At 34.3% G+C, this 18,097-nt stretch overlaps 1 protein-coding gene across 2 annotated transcripts; it reads left to right on the forward strand.

Annotated features, from left to right (window-relative positions):
• The first annotated feature begins 6 nt into the window (after nt 1-6).
• Nucleotides 7-15,712, forward strand: LOC147832494 (neoverrucotoxin subunit alpha). Of its 2 annotated transcripts, XM_087295564.2 has the most exons (5): nt 7-89; nt 2,173-2,245; nt 6,590-6,748; nt 10,542-10,627; nt 14,442-15,712. In XM_087295564.2, exons 4-5 carry the CDS (start codon nt 10,582-10,584, stop codon nt 15,098-15,100), a joined length of 705 nt encoding a protein of 234 aa, XP_087151690.1. In that variant the 5' UTR covers nt 7-89; nt 2,173-2,245; nt 6,590-6,748; nt 10,542-10,581; the 3' UTR covers nt 15,101-15,712. The 2 variants fall into 2 exon arrangements, with proteins under 2 accessions (XP_087151690.1, XP_087151689.1); XM_087295563.2 differs by lacking the exon at nt 2,173-2,245.
• Nucleotides 15,713-18,097: the final 2,385 nt, after the last annotated feature.

Genomic DNA, 18,097 nt, shown 5'->3' on the forward strand with positions numbered 1-18,097 from the left:
TCCCTCGACTGTTTTTCTGTAGTCACGCCTCTTGAAGGATGCGATAAGAAAGCTGTCGAAGAACTTCAGCGTATCGTCGTGTTGCAGAGGTAATTTCGCTGGTAGCCTACTTTTGTTTCGATACTAATGCTTAATAAGGTTCACAAAGAAAATAAAGCAAACAAAGACGATAATTAGAAATGCCAAATACGATTGTTAGCCTCGATTGTCGTTTCTAGCTAGGTTAGCATGCATGACATATAATAACTATAATCTTAATTTAGAGGCGTTATTCGGGTTTTTGTGCTCTTAGTATAAATCACCTTCCGCCAGGCTAAGAACGTTTTCAACATGTTGGCGTTAACGTTCTGGCAAATAGTTCCCTCAAAGAGATTTGTTTATATTAGCTTATTTGCTTGTCTCAAAATATATAATTCATAAAGCCTTTTATATGTAAAAGTTCAACGTTCTTCATGTAAGTTGTCTGCTGATCTGTTTGTTGTTTTATGTAGTATTTATTTGCAGAAATCTCCTTCTCACACTTACACAGCTGTGAATGTTCTGAACATATATGGCAATGTAACGTAGAGATTCCCTTAAATGGATGTTACAATTAAAAAAAAAATCCGCGTTTTTATATTATCGATTATTTTTGCGAATGTTTGACGTTTTTTTTTAATGTACTGTTGATTGATTTGTGGGTTTATTGTAATAAAATAGTTTTATTATATCGACTATTACACATGTTCTGCAAATAAAACGCTGAGTGAACAGCAGCTGTAAACAGTCTTGCCATGGTTAAATTAAGGCAAACTTTTTTTTTGGTAGTATGGCAAAATAGGCTACGTGTTTTTTGTAATTGTGTGAGTTTTTTTTTTTTGTGGTAAAATTAACATTTTTAATTTTAATTTACAGTCTATGGGTAAAACCATGGTACATTTTCTTTTCGGTTTAGTTCCTTTATTAATCTGGATTCCTGTAGGCTATTTTTGTAAGGGGATTATGACCTGCCAACATATCCAGCATATGTTTTGCACAGTGGATGCCCTTCCAGCTGCAACCCATCCATACTGGGAAACATCCATACACACATCCCTAAATCCATACAAAATGGACTGTTTGGCAGCATATGAAATGTCCCAAACACTATTTTCAACTGTCCAAAATGATAGTCAGAACGTGTTTAAAATTTTCCATGTTGATATGCATTAAATAGTCAGAAAAAAATATTTTATGTAAATTCAGACCACAAATCCATGTAAATGGACATAATTTTTCTCTAAAAGTACATGATATCAAAAGATGATACTTAGGTTTTTATCCTTATGAGGTTCTAATAAGCTCAAATAGCAAAGAGAAATAAAACATGTGTAAAAAAACACCTGGGGTTAAATATGATTATAATATACATACACACTCATACACTACAGCCAATTTAGCTTGCCCAATTCACCTCTATCGCATGTCTCTATGGGGGAAACTGGAGAACCCGCAGGAAACCCATGCGAACACAGTGAGAACATGTCAACTCCACACAGAAATGCTCACTGACCCAACCAAGGCTCGAACCAGCAACCTTCTTTCTGTGAGGCAGTTGTGCTGCCCACTGCTCAACCGAAATGCCCTCATTTTTATTAGGTAAAAACATTAGTCATCCATAATGTTTTCATAATGAGCATGGAAAATGTTTCCTAAACATTCACCAAACCAAAAATATAAACATTTAAATAATGTTTTGTCACAAATGTGCCTCATTTGACTGAAATCTTTCAGTTCTAACATTTTACCTGTAATATTGTAGCAACTTTAGGCCCCTTAAAATATAGTCAGTGTTTTATATGTGCAATATTGACTTCAAATCATGATCTTCAAAAAAAAATAATTAGTTGATACAGCAATGCATTGACTGATATAAAGTTTATGATCATGTAATGACTGTCATGATGTGAAAAGTCTGATTAAGTTGTTCAGATTTTTATACATCTATTCTAAAAAAGGCTAATTGTTGTTTGTGAGTTTGAATCATACGCTGAACAAGTGTGACATTAAGGTGCATTTGTGGTCAATATGTTGTTGGTGGTAGAAAGGGTTGTTTCAGAAATGATACATTATTCCTGGTGATGAATAAGGTTGATATGGACTGTCTGTAATTATTGATTTATTTGTAAATATCATTCATTTGTTCTAAATTAGGGGCAATGCGGTGGCGAAGTGGGTATCGCTTTCACCTCACAGCAAGAAGGTCACTGGTTGAAGCCTCGGCTGGGTCAGTTGGCATTTCTGTTTGCATGTTCTCCCCGTGTTCGCATGGGTTTCCTCCAGGTGCTCGGTTTTCCCCACAAGTCCAAAGACATGCGGTACAGGTGAATTGGGTTGGCTAAATTGTCCATAGTGTATGTGTGTGAATGAGAATGTGTGGGTGTTTGCCAGTGATGGGTTGCGGCTGGAATGGCATCCGCTGTGTAAAAAATATGCTGGATAATTTGGAAGTTTATTCTACAGTTGCAACCCCAGGAAAATAAAGGGACTAAGCCGAAATGAAAATGAATGAATCGTCTAATTTACATGTTACAGGATGTATTTTTTGTATTGTATATTATTTAATAACAGGGATCGCACACGCACTGACACAAGCTTGTTTTGTTTCTTTTACTTTTGGATTTCATCTAAAATGTCTTAATTTGTGTTTCGAAGATGAACGAAAGTCTCGGGGGTGTGGAAAAACATGAGGGTGTACAATTATTAACAGAATTACATATTATTGAAGCTATAGGCCTATGAGTCAAATATGGTAAATTTGTAAATATCTGTTCCTGGCAAATCAGCAGAGCATGAGAAAGATTGTTTTGAAGTGGGCACACAGCTAAACACAATAAACACATTGATTTTGTGCTCATGTGAAGTGAATGCATTACATGACAACAAACTGAACCTAAAACAGCTCTTAGATTTGTTTTTCAAAAAATTACTGGAGCTGGAGAGTCCTTTAAACAATCTTAAACACTATTTATGTGATGGGCAACAAGCCATGCGTTGATTCAATTTAAGCCGTTTCTGATACCTTCTTAAAGGAACTTTTATATAGGAACCAAACCTCGCATATGATTAAAATAAGCAGGCATAAATTTATCAGAAGATGTGACCAAAACATAACTGCTGGTGTGACTGTTAACCCTTTAACCACAAGAACTATGGTAACTTCAATGACTGTGATTACAATATAAAAGTTGGGTGGCACATAGTGGTTTGAATTGTTGCCTCATAACAAGAAGGTTGCTGGTTCGAGTCCTGGCTGGACCAGTAGGCGTTTCTGTGTGGAGTTTGCCTGTTCTTCACATATTCCCTTAAGCTTAAGGGTGCTCTGCTTTCCCAGACACGCAGTATAGGTGAATTGGATAAGCAAAATTGGCCGTACACTCTCAAAAATTAAGGTAGGAGAGCTGTCACTAGGTTGGTACTTTTTCAAAAGGTCCATTTTAATATTTCAAGGGTACCTATTGGTACCTAAAAAGAACAAAAGTGTTCCTCTTAAAATATCTAATATATACATTTGAGGTACCAAGATGGACCCTTTAAGTACAAATGTGTACATTTTGAAAATGTACCACCCCAGTGACAGCTCTCATACCTTTATTTCTGAGAGTTTTTTGTATGAGTGTGTGTGAATGTGAGAGTGTATGAGTGTTTCTCAGTACTGAGTTGCAGCTGGAATGGCATCCGCTGCGTAAAACATATGCCAGAATAGTTGGCGGTTCATTCAGCTGTGGCAATTCTTGACAAATAAGGGACAAAGCTGAAGGAAAATTAATGAATGAATGTTCATTAATTAATATAAATTAAAGACTAAGCTGAATGAAAATAAATTCATTCAAAAGTCTTGTAATAGCCCACTGAGTGCGCTAAACAGGGTTAATGTGAAATCATCCAGAATCCAGGCATTTTGTCATTTTTCTGTGAGCTTCTGCTATTTTGGAAAAGCTCGATCCCAACATTAATCCTTGACACCATAATCATGACAGATTTTCATACATTTCCTTCTGATAAAATGAATATATAAATGGACAAATCTATTAAATCAGGCACTAATGAGATTCTAAAGCTGGGTAATCTGGTTTGGCAATGGTAATAAGGTCACACAGACCTTTATCGATAAGGGCCAAGGAGAAAACTAATAATGATACCATGATACCATGGCTCCAAAATACTGCCGGTGCTACTGTAGTTCGTAAATGGTAGTATCGTCATTAACAGTCTATCTACAATACATAATGTTGCATGTGGAAAAGTCACTAAAATGCTCACGCTTTTGTGCAACAATAGACCATTTTATTTGAATAGTCTGTGGAGCTCTTTAAGGTTGCAAACTAGAATTCACACATCTTATCGTAGCCTATTTAATGTTTTCTAACGCTTCAGTTCGAAGTGAATAGATTCAGTTCTGATTCAGTTTAATTCTCCTGTCAATATGATTTAGTAGCTGCAATAACTGCGACAATCTCTTAAAAAGAGCCACTCACAAAGTTACATTTTAAATTCATTTATTCATTCATTCATTTTCTTGTCGGCTTAGTCCCTTTATTAATCCGGGGTCGCCACAGCGGAATGAACCGCCAATTTATCCAGCAATTTTTTGTGCAGCGGATGCCCTTCCAGCCGCAACCCATCTCTGGGAAACATCCACACACACATTCACACACTACGGACAATTTAGCCTACCCAATTTACCTGTAACCACATGTCTTTGGACTGTGGGGGAAACCAGAACACCTGGAGGAAAACACGCAAACTCCACACAGAAACGCCAACTGAGCCAAGGTTCGAACCAGCAACCCAGCAACCTTCTTGCTTTGAGGCGACAGCACTATCTACTGCGCCACTGCCTCGTCCACATTTTAAATTACTTACCTGATAAGACTGAAAAAAAACAACAACAAAAAACCAATAGATACTGGAAACATTGAAACTGAATTTTTGATTACTTCATAAAGTTTAATTTGGTTGGAAAAATGATCTTTTTGTATCTTTATTTTATCTTTTTATCTTTATTTTAATGTATTTTTTGTTGGTTAGTTATCTACAAAATAAACAAAAAGACCGAATACATTTTAGGTAAAGTAACATGCAAATACTTTTTTAATAATAAGGGAATCGTTAATTCAATTCAAGTAGGCCTATTATAACATAAATATATTGTATTTCTGACAATTTTCTTTATTTCATGGATTTGAGTTATTGGAGAATCGCAATATGCAAAATGTCAATCAACGAACTGTGTTTGTAACGACAGAACTTGCAACATTAGTTGGCTAACGATGGTTTTTGGAAACACACACCAGTAGGTGTCACGTAAAAGAACATACAGTATCAGCCAGCATGCGACAAAAAAGCAGCAGTCAGTGAAATTCAAAAAAAATTTTTTAAACAGCAAATTAGTTTTTTTTTTCACATTTGTAAAGTTTGTTCGGTTTCTCACCTTTATACAGTTATATGGCACTACCTATGACACAATCTCCATAGAACTTTGCTCACTTATGTTGTTATGTTGTGCGCGCTAATACATCTTGGAGTTTTTTTTTTTTTTTTTAATGTTGGGGTTTTGAGCATTTGTATACATTTTTGCCCATGGAGCCTTTTCACAAGACGTTTAACGGTCACCATAATCTTAAATCCTTGAAAGTTTTTAATATTTTGATTAAAATAATGTATGAACATTTATATACAGTATGTATGTATTATATAATCTTTGCGTCAAATTACAAAAAACGAATTACTGCTTCTAATTAGTGTAATGAATTAGTGTTTCTGTAATGCACAGTCTATCGGGCTGAAAGTAAATCTGACATTACTCTCTCTTCTGTCTGCCATTATGAGTTTCACACAGATTTTTTTCTAAAAGTCTTGATAACACCATTGAGGAGTTTTTTTTTATTAGTTAAGCAAATAGGATTGTAAAAAAAAAATATTTGTTGTACTCTCTGATTCACTGTACTTTAAGCTTACCCGATGACGCCTGAGAAACCTGGAAATGTGGAAAAAGGTTTAATGGTATATGTTTACCCTGGCCAATTTTTGTCTTGCAGATCTTTAGGATGCTGATTTGAACATGCACAACCAGTTGCATTCTGATCAGGCCTCCATTAAACCTTGTCTAAAAGTGTTTCAAACTTGATTGACCAATGGTAGCCATACAGTACCTTTCAATACAGAAGTGGTCCCTTGAATAAAGAAAATGATGTTAATTTTGAACGCTAAAAGTTTTATTGTTAAACTTTTTTCTTCTCTTTTTTTGTTCCTGCTGTAGCTTCCCCAAGTGGCTAGACTGCACATTTTCTTGTGCGAGTTCATACATGACTGTAACAAGTTCAATGAAAATATCTTTTTTTTTTTTCAAAAGATTTTAGCAAAAGTTATAGTTAAATTTTTGAGAAAAAAAAAATAAAGATCTTCCCAATTAGATGTTTTCAGCATCCCATTATTAACATCATTCAAAATAACCTGGTTTGGTTTTGATCGGGTGATCAACCTAGAAGACTAGTGGATTTAGTGTGTATTTACAGATACCCATAATTGGACGTCAGTTAAAAAAATATTTTCTTTTCTTTCTACTTAGGCTGGATGGAGCCACAGATCTGATTTGTACACTGCTCACCTCATCTATGAGATCACCAGCAAGTCGTATCACAGAGATTGACACCGGGAAGAAATCTTCAGACTTGAATCTGTTGTTTGCAGAACTAGTTACCCCTTATTGCAAAATTGAGAGAATCAGGTGAGCTGATCCAGAAGCAATTATGTGTGGTTAAAAAGGGACTTTGAACTGAACTGATGTTCATTCCTCCTGCTTAGAAAAAAGGTACAAACGCGGTCACTGGGGCAACTTTTCAAAAGGTGTTTATTGGTAACTAAAATTAATTACTATTTATGGTTTTGTATGTATTAGTATTCCTTTTGAAAAAGTACTCCCTTGGTAACAGTTTTGTATAGTTAATATATAGCAGCTGTAAAACTTACATCATTTAATGTTGTTTGCTGAGTAATGCTGAAGTAGATCTAACAAGTGTCACTTATGAAATGCTACATCAGAATTAGCACGATAAACAACATTGTATTCATGTCAACTTTCTGTAAATATTAGGGTGTCTTACTTCTGGCATCATTTCCTTACAGTTATTTCTGGCTGTTCAATAAACCTTACATTTTGTGGCTTGGTAATGCATACTATTTATTATTTTAACATATTTTCCTAATTATGAACACACCAATAATTGTACTGTTTACTGTACATTGTTATTTTCATTATTTCCCTCACACATTTACAGAAAACAGTTTAAATAGTCCGAGCTAGTATACAGTTAAAGTCAGAATTATTAGCCCCCTGTATTATTATATATATTATAAAATATTATTATTATATTATTATTTATTTTTTTCCCTAATTTCTGTTTAACAGAGAGAAGATTTTTTTCCACACACTTAAACATAATAGTTTTAATAATTCATTTCTAACAACTGATTCATTTTATGTTTGCCATGATGACAGTAAATAATATTTGACTAGATATTTTTCAATACACTTCTATACAGCTTAAAGTGACATTTAAAGGCTTAACTAGGTTAATTAGGTTAACTAGGCAGGTTAGGGTAATTAGGTAAGTTATTGTTTAACGATGGTTTGTTCTGTAGACCACTGAACAAAAAAATTGCTTAAAGGGGCTAATCATTTTTTACCTTAAAATGGTGTTTAAAAAATTAAACTGCTTTTATTCTAGCCGAAATAAAACAATTAAGACTTCTTCTGGAAGAAAAAAATATTATCAGACATACTGTGGAAATTTCCTTGCTCTGTTAAACATCGTTAAATATTTTAAAATATTTTATATATTTAAAAAAGTTAAAAAAAATTAACGGGGAGCTAATAATTTTGGCTTCAACTGTAATTTTTTTTGGTTACACAACATGCACTGATACATCACATGTAAACTGTTCTCTCATATATATATATATATATATATTAGGGATGTGCGGAGCAGCCGGTATTTGTATTTGTATTTGTATTTGTTGAGGGGGGAAAAGTATTTGTATTTGTATTTGTATTCGAGTAAAATTCAAAATGGCGCAAAAATATATATTTTTTCTATTACACTTCTAATTTACGTTATAGTGAAAGTATTGTTTAATTATACCAATTATATAAATTATAGATATGCACTATTGGCTGTTGTTTTTGAACATGTGACAAGAAATGTCATTGAAAAGAAAATAACATAGAAGCCATTATTTCATCCATGGTTAAACCTACAACTAATAAAATACCATTGTGAATATTATGAAACCCACCACCACCGTTCTTGTTAAAGGACACTGAATAGACAGAATAAAAACAAATAATACTTCAAAAAACTGTTCTTCTTCTGAAAGAACTTCTTTCCAATGCACAGAATTCCAAAAACTAATATTAACTAAATAAATCTAAATAAAACCCTGCCTGGGGAATCTGGCAGAACAAAAGTATTCTATATAATACTAAAAGATACAGCCCTGCTATTATCATCTGCCAGCCACAAAACAGACACAAAGTTTGTTTGTTTGTTTATTTAGAGATATCTGCAAATATTTTTCAATGGAAGTCAATGGAGGAATATGACTAGTCTATCATAATATATTTGCAGATATTTCCAATCTGACTAGTCGAATTATAATTATGACAAGTCAAAATATAATTAGAGATATCTCTAAATATATTTATGGATAGTCTGAACAAGGTTTAAATGCTAAAACGGCTTGCCATACGCTTTCACCCAGTAGCACAGTGGAGAGTTCTCTAGTTATATCCTTTCAGTCGTTTGTTATGCATTGACATGCAGTCAAATATTTCGCCAAACAGTCCTTAGGGATGCGGTGACACGCAGTCAGATATTTTACCGGACAGATCCGCCACTTTAGGCGCGCATAAACAATCATAAAGCTCTCGTGCTGCAGGAATGAGGAGGTCTGCTGAAGGTGCAGCTGTCGTGCAGTGAGAGGTTTGCGTCTTTAATAAACTACGGCAGTTTGCGATCACTGAACAGTAAGATTGATTAATAAATCCATATGAAACAACCCCTTAAAAGTCACGTCTTGCTTTCAGTTTCGGGCTTTGGCGCGATTTGCACTGAGCGTGTGTCTCTCTCTCTCTCTCTCTCTCTCTCTCTCTCTCTCTCTCTCACTCTCTCTCTCTCTCTCTCTCTCCCTCTCTCTCTCTCACTCACTCACTCACTCACGCGGGCATGCACTGTGGTCTCACGAGGAGACGCTGCTTTTTGATATAGTGTTTTTCTTGCTCCCGAATACAAATAATTTTTCAAGTATTTGTTCGAATCAAGTATTCGTAAAAACACGCTATTCGTGCCTTTCCGAATACCGTATTCGGGTTCGGCTCCACCCTTAATATATATATATATATATATATATATATATATAGAAGATATGTGCTTGGGTAGGTGCAAAAATAATCTTAAGAAACAGTTTCACCTCCAAGTCCCACGTCAGGGTATATTTAAGCAGAGTCTTAAAATGTCTAAAATCTCAAAAGCTACAATTTAGGCCTTAAAAAGTCTTCAATCTACTGTAATATTGTGTTGTAGGTCTTAAATCTTTTTTAACGGGTCTTTATTTTCCCTTCTTCATGTATAGCTGCCCATTCTGGCCATTAACAATCAACAAACAATTCCAATCTCAATAAAACTTTAACTTTTTATTTAAAAATAGCATTTATTTACTGCTGAGGATACTGACCTGACCTATATATTTTTTATTATTAAATTATTATTCTTGTAAACTGAATTGACAGTTATGTTCTATTCTTGGGTTTTAAGGTTTGTGAATGGGTATATTTAAAAATAACTAAATTATTATTATTATTATTGTGTTATTAAATGTATTAAATTTTGATATTTTTTGAAAGGGCTAATGAAAATATTTTCTAACTGAGATAATCGAAAAAATTCTTTACATTTAGCCGTGTATAAGTCTAAAATTTCATTCATAATGGTCTTAAAATGTCTTTAAAAGTCTTACATTTAACTGTGTTGAGCTTAGAAAATAAGTCAGTGTTTTGTTCTGATTATCCTGTTTTTCAGTGGTCTTTAACATGATAACCAAGAAACAATGGTGTTTGGGGCTCACCATATGTCATTTCCCTGTACTGAACTTTTATCATTGAACTGTGCTATATCCCTTTTTTCATTCTATGTCAAATTTAAATGTCAAAAGAGGTGTACATTTCTGTCTTCTGAGGAGACAGCAGTTGAGCTTTGTTCTTGTCAGAAACAGAAAAAAGCAATGAATTCAGCAATGATAATAATCAGCAATAATTATATAATTATGAGCTGCGTGTTTTCATTATCTCTTTACCAACCTCTAAACCATGCAGAAAATAACCTGAGTACAAGTCATTTAATACCCAGAGGTGCTGTAATATATCTCTTTAATACCTCTCCACTTTTGGGGGGGATTTAACAATGAGATTACAGAAATTAATGCAAGCCATGTATTTGTTCTGTCTGCTTTATATTGCATTTCAGATTAAGCAGTTGAAAATATTATCTAAACCTTACAGACAGTATGGACAACCCCGAAGAGCAACTCGACATGGAAAGTCTACGTCAATGTTAGTGTGATTTCTTTTTCCTATTATGTCTTTTCAGATATTACCTCTTACGTGGTGTATAATGTATAATCGTTTATGAATGTAAATGGTGTGTAAAGTTTCATAGATCAAAGTGATTATTAAATGGAGTTGTCTCCCAAAAGAAAGAACAGATTTTGAACTGTCTGAATCGAGTCATCTGTGAATTTAATTCATACTGTACAAGCCTATCGGTTTAGCTGAATTATTGTTTCTGTCCATTTATGTATTCGTTGGCTGCTAGTGAACAGCTCCTCCTTTTTTAACAGTTCCAAGTCTTTAGTTGAGGCCTAAATCACGTCTTAAAGATGAAAGAGTTGTTTTGAGTTGTCAACATTTTTGAAAAGATGCTGTTTTCTGTGCTGCAAAAGTAAATCTACTTTTCATCCATTTTAAATAAATGAAGATTCTGACTCGGTTTGATTGGGTAATACCAATAACATTGAAACGGTTCTTATGACCATGTATGCATGTGCTGTGGCTAAAATTCAAATATGAGTATTTGGTTTCTAGCACACACTGTAAGGGAACAATCACAACAAACTGAGCCATCTGACCAATCAAAAAGGTTTACTGGAAGAACAAATCTTCAAAAGAATAATTTAAAAAAAGGATATTTAAAAGGTATAGTTCACCCCAAAAATGACTATTACCTTACTTTTACTCTCTCTGGTGTAGTTTTAAACTTTTATAAGATTCTGTTGAATGCAAAAGAACGTATTTTGAAGAATGCTGACAGAGAAAAAGAAAGCAATACTGTGGGTGCCATTAACCAGATATTCATCAAACTACCAGAAGAAACTCAATGGAAGATGAGTAATTGTATAATATGTTTTTTTTTTTTTTTCCCAAATAACAACCGATTAAACTAATAACACAAACTCATAGAATAATCACTCACCAGCCACTTTATTAGGTACACCTTACTAGTAACTGGTTGGACCCCCTTTTGCATTCAGAACTGCCTTAATCTTTTATGGCATAGATTTAACAAGAAACTGGAAATATTCCTCAGAGATTTTGGTCCATGCAGATTTGTTGGCTGCACATTCATCTAATCTGTTGTTCCATCACATCCTAAAGATGCTCTATTAGATTGAGATCTGATGACTGTGGAAGGGCATTTGAGTACAGTGGACTCATTGTCATGTTCAAGAAACCAGTCTGAGATGATTACCAGTCCGGTTATCCTGCTGGAAGTAGCCATTAGAAGATAGGTTCATTGTGGTCATAAAGGGATGGACATAGGCAGCAACAATACTGTTGTAGGCTGTGGCATTGACACAATGCTTAATTGGTACTAAGAAGGCCAAAGTGTGCCAAGAAAATATCCCCCACACCATTACACCACCACCACCAGCAGCCTGAACTGTTGATACAAGGCAGAGATGCTCTTCTGCATACCTCCGTTCAGTTGTAACAAAACGTTATTTCAGTTTCTGTTGCCTTTCTATCAGATCAACCCTTGGCATTAACAAGGCATTTGTGCCCACAGAACTGTCGCTCTCTGGATATTGTACTTTTTAGACTTTTTTTACTTTTTTATTATCTGTACCCTAGAGATCCTTAGAGATGTTTGTGCGTGGAAAATCCCAGTACATCAGCAGATTCTGAAATACTCAGAGCAGCCCGTCTGGCACCAACAACCATGCCACGTTTAAAGTCACTTAAATCACCTTTCTTCCCCATTCTGATGCTCGATCTGAACTGCAGCAGATCGTCTTGACCATTTCTACATGACTAAATGCATTGAGTCGCTGCAATGTGATAGGCGGATAAGAAATTTACATTAATGAGCAGTTGGAGGTGTACCTTATAAAGTGGCCGGTGAGTGTATATGATTATGGCAGCCTGCAGTTCTTTACTATTTGGCACCACCTTGTGACTGAATAATACTAAAAATAAAAATGGTTAGTGTAGACCACATCCAGCCATTTGAAACATTTTTCTTTTTGAAAGATTTCGATTTAACAAAAAATCTGGTAAATTATTACAGCTCAGGTAAAAAATTTTTTTTTAACTGTTTAGTTTTGTAACAAATAGCTGTGTAATAAGCAGCATAATGTACATCTATTAAGGCCTTGTTCAGCAATTCACTTGTTAAGTCAAATTTTGTGTAACTTAAATTTTTTTTGTTGAAGCCTGATTATATATGAACTATATAAAATATTAAATTAATAACTTTTTTATTTTATTTAAATTTTGACATTATTTGACGACTTTTTCTCAGACATTAATCCTTATGCCTGGTTCACACAGCGCGTCAGCGTCAACACTTTCTGTTAACTTTGAACTGGTGACATCAAGTGTTGTTGAACTGAATTGTGAATCCGATGGTGCCATGTCAGCTGCGTTGCTCACTGCAAAAGTTTGGAATTTCTCAACTTTTCAAGTGTTAATTATATATAATAATTAAGGTAAATGGAGAATAAATTTAAAATGGAGGAAAAACGTATTATTGGGGTGGGCAATCACCTGTTTCTTTATGACCAATCTTTATATATAAATATACAGTGCATCCGGAAAGTATTCATAGTGCATGTTACAACCTTATTCCAAAATGGACTAAATATATTTCTTTCCTCAAAATTCTACACACAATACTTCATAATGACAATGTGAAAAAAATTTTTTTTTTTAAATTGTTGCAAATTTATTAAATCTAAAAAACCCGAAAAATCACATGTACAGAAGTATTCACAGCCTTGGCAGTGAAGCTCTAAATTGAGCTCAGGTACATTCTGTTTCCACTGATCATTCTTGACATGCTTCAGCAGCCTAATTGGAGTTCACCTGTGGTAAATTCAGTTGATTGGACCTGATTTGAAAAAGGCATACACCTGTCTATATAAGGTCACAGGGTTGACAGTGCATGTCAAAGCACAAACCAAGCATGAAGACAAAGGAATTGTCTAAAGACCTCTGAGGCAGGATTGTCTCGAGGCACAAGGCTGGAAAAAGTTACATAAACATTTCTACTGTTCTGAAGGTTCCAGTGAGCACAGTGGACTCACATGCGTAAGTGGAAGATGTTTGGAACCACCAGGACTCTTTCCTAGAGCTGGCCGGCCATCTAAGCTGAGTGATCAGGGGAGAAGCAAGACAATGACTCAAAGCACACTGCTAAAATATCAATGGAGGGGCTTCACAACAACTCGGTAAATGTCCTCGAGTGGCCCAGCCAGAGCCCAGACCTAAATTCTGTTGAACATATCTGGAGAGATCTGAAAATGGCTGTACACCGTCGCTTCCCATCCAACCTGATAGAGCTTGAAAAGTACTGCTAAGAGGAATTGGCAAAAATTCTCAGAGACAGATGTGCCAATCTTGTGGCATCATATTAAAAAAGACTTGAGGCTTTAATTGCTGCTGAACAACAAAGTATTGTGTGTAAAATTTTGAGGAAATAAATAAATTTAATCCATTTTGGAATAAGGCTGTAACATAACAAAATGTGGAGAGTGAAGTGCTATGAATACTCTTCTGATGCACTATATATACTGTGATTCACACCGAAGTGACCAGGCCTAGGAAAAAGTGGCAGAGGTGCCTTCCGTCATCGTTGATGCTAACTGTGTGTGAATTGGGCATTACTTATGAGATGTTTAATTTTGACCTTGGACTTAGTTTTGAGTCGACCTTGGATTCATTTAAATATTGCAGGTCTATTGTAATATGTATTTAATCTAATATATTGTAAATCTTCAAAATACTGGCGTGTTAACTGAATTTAGGTTAAACTCAATACTGACAAAATAAATTCTGTAGCCGTAATACTTTTAACTCCTCTTCTTAGATGCATGCAAGATGACTTGGAATCCAAACACGGCTTCTTTAGATGTGAGGTTGAAAGACGAAGCTTATGCGGAACCCCGCAGAAAACATAAACCCGCCCCACACCACCCAGAGAGGTTTCAAGTTCCAGCCCAAATCATGAGTCGGGAGGGACTGAGCAGCCGTCATTTCTTCCAGGTGGAGTGGTTCGGCAGGTGGGCTACCATAGGAATGGCCTATAAACACATCAGTAGAAAGGGAAGTGTAGAAGCTTGTACCATTGGATGTAATGAAAACTCCTGGGGTATTTTCACAAGCGCTCCCTATCCCATCTGTAAAGCTCTTCATGGAGGGCTAGAGACAATTCTGCCTGACTCCTCGCCCTTCAGAGTCGGGGTCTATTTGGACTGGCCAGCAGGAATACTGTCCTTTTACAACACCACAAACAATGAGGCCAAACTAATCCACACGTTCCATGCAAAGTTTACTAGTCCTCTCTTTCTGCTTGTCAGCATAAGTGCTGGAGTTCAGGTGCTTCCAGACAAACCTCCTCCTGTCTGTTTTCATGAGCACGACCCCTGGGGTATAATGATGGTCGAAGTGGCATGCAGCGGCTGTAGGGATTCAAAGAAGGAATCAAAGGTGGTTCCTTCTAGATCATTTAAATGTGCAATTGTTTAAATGTTAAAATTGTTGTATTTTCAAATGAAAAGCCAAAATATTAGATATCTAGTAAATGAAGTAAACCTAAATAAAACTACAATTAAATAGGCTAATAATAACCAATATGTTTTACTATATTTTATATTGTGATTTTTTGCTAAATTGTAGGCTATTACAACAGCAGAGATTTCCAAATATCATCATAATTATAATATTTAATAAATATTAACAAATATAGTTTTATAACATCAGTATTGTTGCCTTTGATTTAATCAGATACTTGTAGGTGAGTAAGATTCTGGTTATATTTTGAACACCAAATAATAAATAAACCTTTAAAGCCTCAGGATTTGGAGGCAAAATCTAAAGTGTGCACATATGGTATGCAGTACACCTTAGGCTTAAAAGGTCTAGCTACTTTTAAAGTGCAAATTGTGCTAAGCTAACATATTTACATGTTTTTTTTTTTTTTTTTTTTTTTTTTTTTTTTTTTTTCTTCCTTTTATTGACCTCAATAACAAACATACAAAATTCAACAATTTACACAAAAGAACACAATGACAATAACAGATCAGGATAAACAATATAAACTTTAAAAAATTAAATTAAAAAAAAAAAAAAAAAAAAAAAGGGAGAAAAAATAAATAAATAAATAAAATTAAACATACATAACACAAATACAGCAAGAGGAAAGGAGGACTTATGTAACCGTGCTGTTTCCAAAATATTTATCATAAAGAGCTAAAAATCTATCACTTTTCTTATTATTAACTAATCTAAGAGATTTAATAAAAACATCAATTTCTATTAAAAAATGTGAAAAAGAAGGCTGCGAACAGGAGAATTTTTGTTTATGGATAAAATATTTTCCATACAAAATAAAAAAGTCAATAATGTAATTCTCTGATATATCAGCCCCACCTCCATAAAAACAAACGACATCCTGAAGATGAAAGGGTCTGGAAGAAGCAATGTGGTTACCTATATGGAGATATAAGTTTTTCCAAAAGTTTTTTGTACTTTCACATTGAAAAAATATGTGAATCAGCGTTTCGTCTTCACTCTTACAAAATGTGCATAAACTGTCAATCTCCAAATACTTTGCCAAAGTACCGTTTACTGGGTATATTTTATGAAGAATTTTGAAATGAACCTCTTTTGTTTTATTGGAAATGCAGTACTTATGAGGTAATAGCCAGGCTTTTTTCCAGTCTGTTGTGTCAAGGAAGGATGCCCAGTAAAATTTGCCTTTAGGAACATTATATTTTTTATTTTGAAAAATTTGTCAAATATATTTATTATTACATTTGTTGTCAAATAGACTAATTCCATTTAAAATCAGCTCTGGTTCTTTAATAACATTTTCATTAAACATTAAATGAGATTTTATAAGTTGAATTAGGCCTAACGGAATTGCTTTTTGCACAGCATTAAATTCTTTAAAAGGTAATGGAAAATTATTATTAGACATAAATTGTTCATAAGACAAAAAGTTGCCGGACTTATCAAAAATTGAGAGAATTCCAATTATATTTCGGTTAAACCATGTAGATAGAAAAATAGATTTATTTCTAATTCTAATATCAGAGTTGTTCCATAAAAAGCATTTATGTGGTGAGAAATTGTGGGAATAACACAATTTCCAGGAAAGAAGGACCTGCTGGTGAAATTTTGACAGTGCAATTGGCAATTTATTTGGTAGATAATTACATTTTAAAATAAAAGGAAGACCTCCAATTTTTGTGAAAATAGAGTTTGGAATAAAAAACCATATAGAGTTGGGGTCTTTTAAGCATCTTTTAATCCAATTTATTCTAAAAGTGTTTACTATGTCCTCAAAGTCAATCACTTCAAGTCCGCCCTCTTTTCTACTATTTGCTAGAACTGTTTTCTTAAGTTTATGGGATTTATTTTTCCAAATAAAGTTTAAAAATATTTTGTTAACTTCTTTAGCTGTAGGGATATTAACAGAGAGAGAAAGTGAGGGGTATACCAAACGAGACAAACCTTCTGCTTTAGTCAAAAGAACCCTCCCATAAAGGGAAAGGTCTCTTTGTAGCCAAAGATTAAAAATGCTTTGAGTTTTTTTAAGTCTACCAGAAAAGTTAAGCTGTTGTCTAGTGGCAAAATTTTTTGTTAAATAAATACCCAGATACTTTACAGTCTCTTTTACCAAAATACCATTTAATGAGGAATCATTAGTTTCATGAATCATCATAATTTCACATTTGGACATATTCAATTTCAATCCAGAAGCACATGAAAATTCTTCAATTATACTTATAGCCTTGGATAACTGACATTTATCTTTTAAAAATAAGGCAGTGTCATCGGCTAACTGGGAGATTTTAATTTCTCTATCAAAAATAGATATACCTTCTAAGTTACGTTCATATATAATATTTAGCGATAGCAATTCTGTTACTAAAATAAATAAAAAGGGTGAGATAGGGCAACCCTGTCTCACACCGCGGTTAATAAAAAATCTTTTAGAGGTGTTGAAGCTAATTAAAACAGAGCTACTAATATCACTATAAAGCATTTCAATAGCATTGACAAAAAAGTCACCAAAACCAAATAACTTTAAGGTCTGCAAAAGAAATCCGTGTTCAAGTGTGTCAAATGCTTTATAAAAGTCAAGGAAAAGAATCATAGCTTTAGAATGTATGAAGTCAGCATAATCCAAAAGGTCCAAAGCAAGTCTTATATTATTACTGATATGTCTACCTTTTACAAATCCAGACTGTGTCTCAGCAACCAGCTGATTAATTTTCGTTTTTAATCTGTTAGCAAAAATTAAGGCTAAAATTTTGTAATCAACAGTGAGAAGCGTGATTGGACGCCAATTATCTATTAAATTGGTGTCCTTGTCTGGTTTGGGAATAAGGCAGATAACACCTTGTTTCATTGACGTTGTCATGTCCTTTAGATCAATGCATTCATCATACATAGAAAGCAATGGGTCTTTAATTAGTTCCCAAAAGTGCATATAAAACTCGACGGTTAATCCATCAT

This window comes from Danio rerio, chromosome 19, assembly GCF_052040795.2.
Source record: "Danio rerio strain M-AB ecotype USA chromosome 19, GRCz13ab, whole genome shotgun sequence".
Lineage (NCBI taxonomy): Eukaryota > Metazoa > Chordata > Actinopteri > Cypriniformes > Danionidae > Danio > Danio rerio.